The 2,396-nt window shown below is 33.1% G+C and overlaps 1 protein-coding gene across 1 annotated transcript in view; it reads left to right on the forward strand.

Annotated features, from left to right (window-relative positions):
- The window catches only part of NAEGRDRAFT_54756 (uncharacterized protein), a gene marked incomplete at both ends in the record, with an annotated part of 6,941 nt that overhangs the window by 2,959 nt on the left and 1,586 nt on the right, over window positions 1-2,396 (forward strand). Inside the window, one exon of the mRNA XM_002668467.1 lies at window positions 2,083-2,226. Within this exon, the coding sequence (XP_002668513.1) occupies window positions 2,083-2,226 (144 nt within the window). The remainder of the gene's footprint in view (window positions 1-2,082; window positions 2,227-2,396) is intronic.

Genomic DNA, 2,396 nt, shown 5'->3' on the forward strand with positions numbered 1-2,396 from the left:
TATCCACAACTCCTCTATCTACACCACTGTACACATCATTGATAAAACTTCCATCGTAAACTTTGATCAATTGTCCAAAAAGTTTAAAACAATTCTGAGGTGAAATGTTCATTTGAATTTCATGCTTCAAATGTGAAGCTAATGAACCTTGAATCATGTATTTTTGTGAGAAAATTAGGAGGGAGAGACCTTCTTCATCGAGTGAGTATTCTAAACTACCAGTGTAAAAGCTTTTTACAATTTTGTAAAGTGCTGTTTCTTCGAATAAATCATCAAGGATCAGTTGACCACATAAATTCTCTGAAAAATTGTTGGAGGAGAAGAGTGTTTGGAAGAATTCAGAATTTATGGATAGAATGCCTTTGTAAACTGAAAGAGTTTGTTGTAATTTTGTAAGAACAATTTGAAAATCTGAAAATTGTGAATTGTCGAATAATTTTGCAGTGAAATTCGAAACATCCTGAACGTAAACTTTCTTATCTTCATAGGAACGGTTAGTTGAGGATTGAAGGAAGGCTGGAACACTAGAAACTGATGAACGAGACATTTTTTTCTTATTGAAAATTGTTTCGTTTAAGAATTTTTCTTTTATCATTCAACCAAACTTTCATGCAGTTACCTTTTTTGGAGTGAATATTTTGATCATGCTTACCAATTTGCAAAAAAAGATCAATCTGATAATCTATTAATAATGTACACAATTGATTGTTGATCGTTGAATCTCTGTAAATGACATTCGTTGATTGCTGACAGAGTTTGATTGAAACAATGCAAACTTGTTAACACCAAACTGTCGGTAACCACACCACCTTTCAATTTAAAAATTAAGCAATGTTAAATTTCCTTAATAGATCGCGGGAGGTTGATATAAATTCGTCGATCCGCTGGACCAGAAGAAAATTTGCAAGTTGAGTGTCAACTTTGAAAAATATTCAAAAAAATATTATCAGCCAAACATAACAATGCAGTGAAACTACATAGTTTTACCCATCGAGAAAACTGGCTTTATTTTGCATAACGTGGAATAGTATCATCATTAGTACTAATTTTAGTAGAATTGATGAACAACAATATGGTGTTTGGCTAATGCTAATACACCAACAACAACAAGAAATAATAGTAATTATATTTGCGGAAGGCTCAAGAATGAATGGTTGCTGTTACCAATATTGGCTCTGTTTTTGTTGTTGGAGTTTGGCATCAGTTCTTGATTGGATTATTGTTGGTATTCTGTTGAGTTCCCAAATTTTCACAATAAAAGACTTGTTCAATATATTTGTGTTGGTTTCCTGCATGAAATGTTACCTCATTACTCGCAGAGTATTCAAGAGAAGGAATAGAGTCAATATTGGTGTTCTATCTTTGCTTGTGAGCAAGATTACCGACTTGTAAAAATTTTCAGATACCAAGAAATTTTGGCAAAGTCGAACTGGTATCCAATGGCTGGTATTTTGGACTTGGAAAAAAAAATTTCTGGCCCATTTTTTCAAAGACTTCCCGCGATCTATTCCTTAATATATAATTTTCTGTATTCTTGCATTTTCGTACCGAGTTAACTTATTGATTCACTAATTTCTTTCATAGGACTAATAAATTTCCAAATTCTCAATACGAATTGAAAAATTGTACAAAACAATTTCACCTTCCAAATAAATACATTTTCTCACCTCCAAATATGGCCATACTCAAACATTATCGAAATTCACAACAATTGCTCAGCCATTCTCCAAACCGACAAGATTATTCAAACACCTACCCATTCATCATCCATTCCTCAACTTTCCTTCATCCAATTCCTCTTGCTCATCATTTCCGAACCTCGCCATTCATCATGCAACATCACCTCATCACCATTTTTGAACCAATCAAAATGCAACCCTCAACAACAATATTTCCATTCTCACAATGCAACATCACTTCCCAAACAGCCCATTCTCACAATTCACAAGCAAAATGCATTTTCAGAATCTGCATTGTCGTTGTTGAATCAAATACACAACAACAACGCATAGAAAAAAATGTCTAGCCAACCAACCAATTCAACATGCTCTTCTGATTGTTCTGCTTCAACTGTTGCTGCAGAAAAGCCAAAACTTTCCTTTGTTGTTTATTGTGCTTCGAGTAGTAAATTGGATGAAAAGTATTTTAGTGCTGCAACACAAGTTGGTGAGACTTGTGCTCAGAATGGAATTGGAGTGAGATATGGAGGTGGTAATTGTGGTTTGAGTAAGTATTTATTATGAGAATGCAACTTTTAATTATTCTATTTAATGTTCAATATATTTAATACAATTTAATAATAATATTGAAAAATATTTAATATACGTCTGATGATGAAATAAATTATCGGAATGCATACAATAGTGNGTACTGTTGCCAAATCATGCATGGATAAG

This window comes from Naegleria gruberi (assembly GCF_000004985.1).
Source record: "Naegleria gruberi genomic scaffold NAEGRscaffold_200, whole genome shotgun sequence".
NCBI classification, from domain to species: domain Eukaryota; phylum Heterolobosea; class Eutetramitea; order Acrasida; family Naegleriidae; genus Naegleria; species Naegleria gruberi.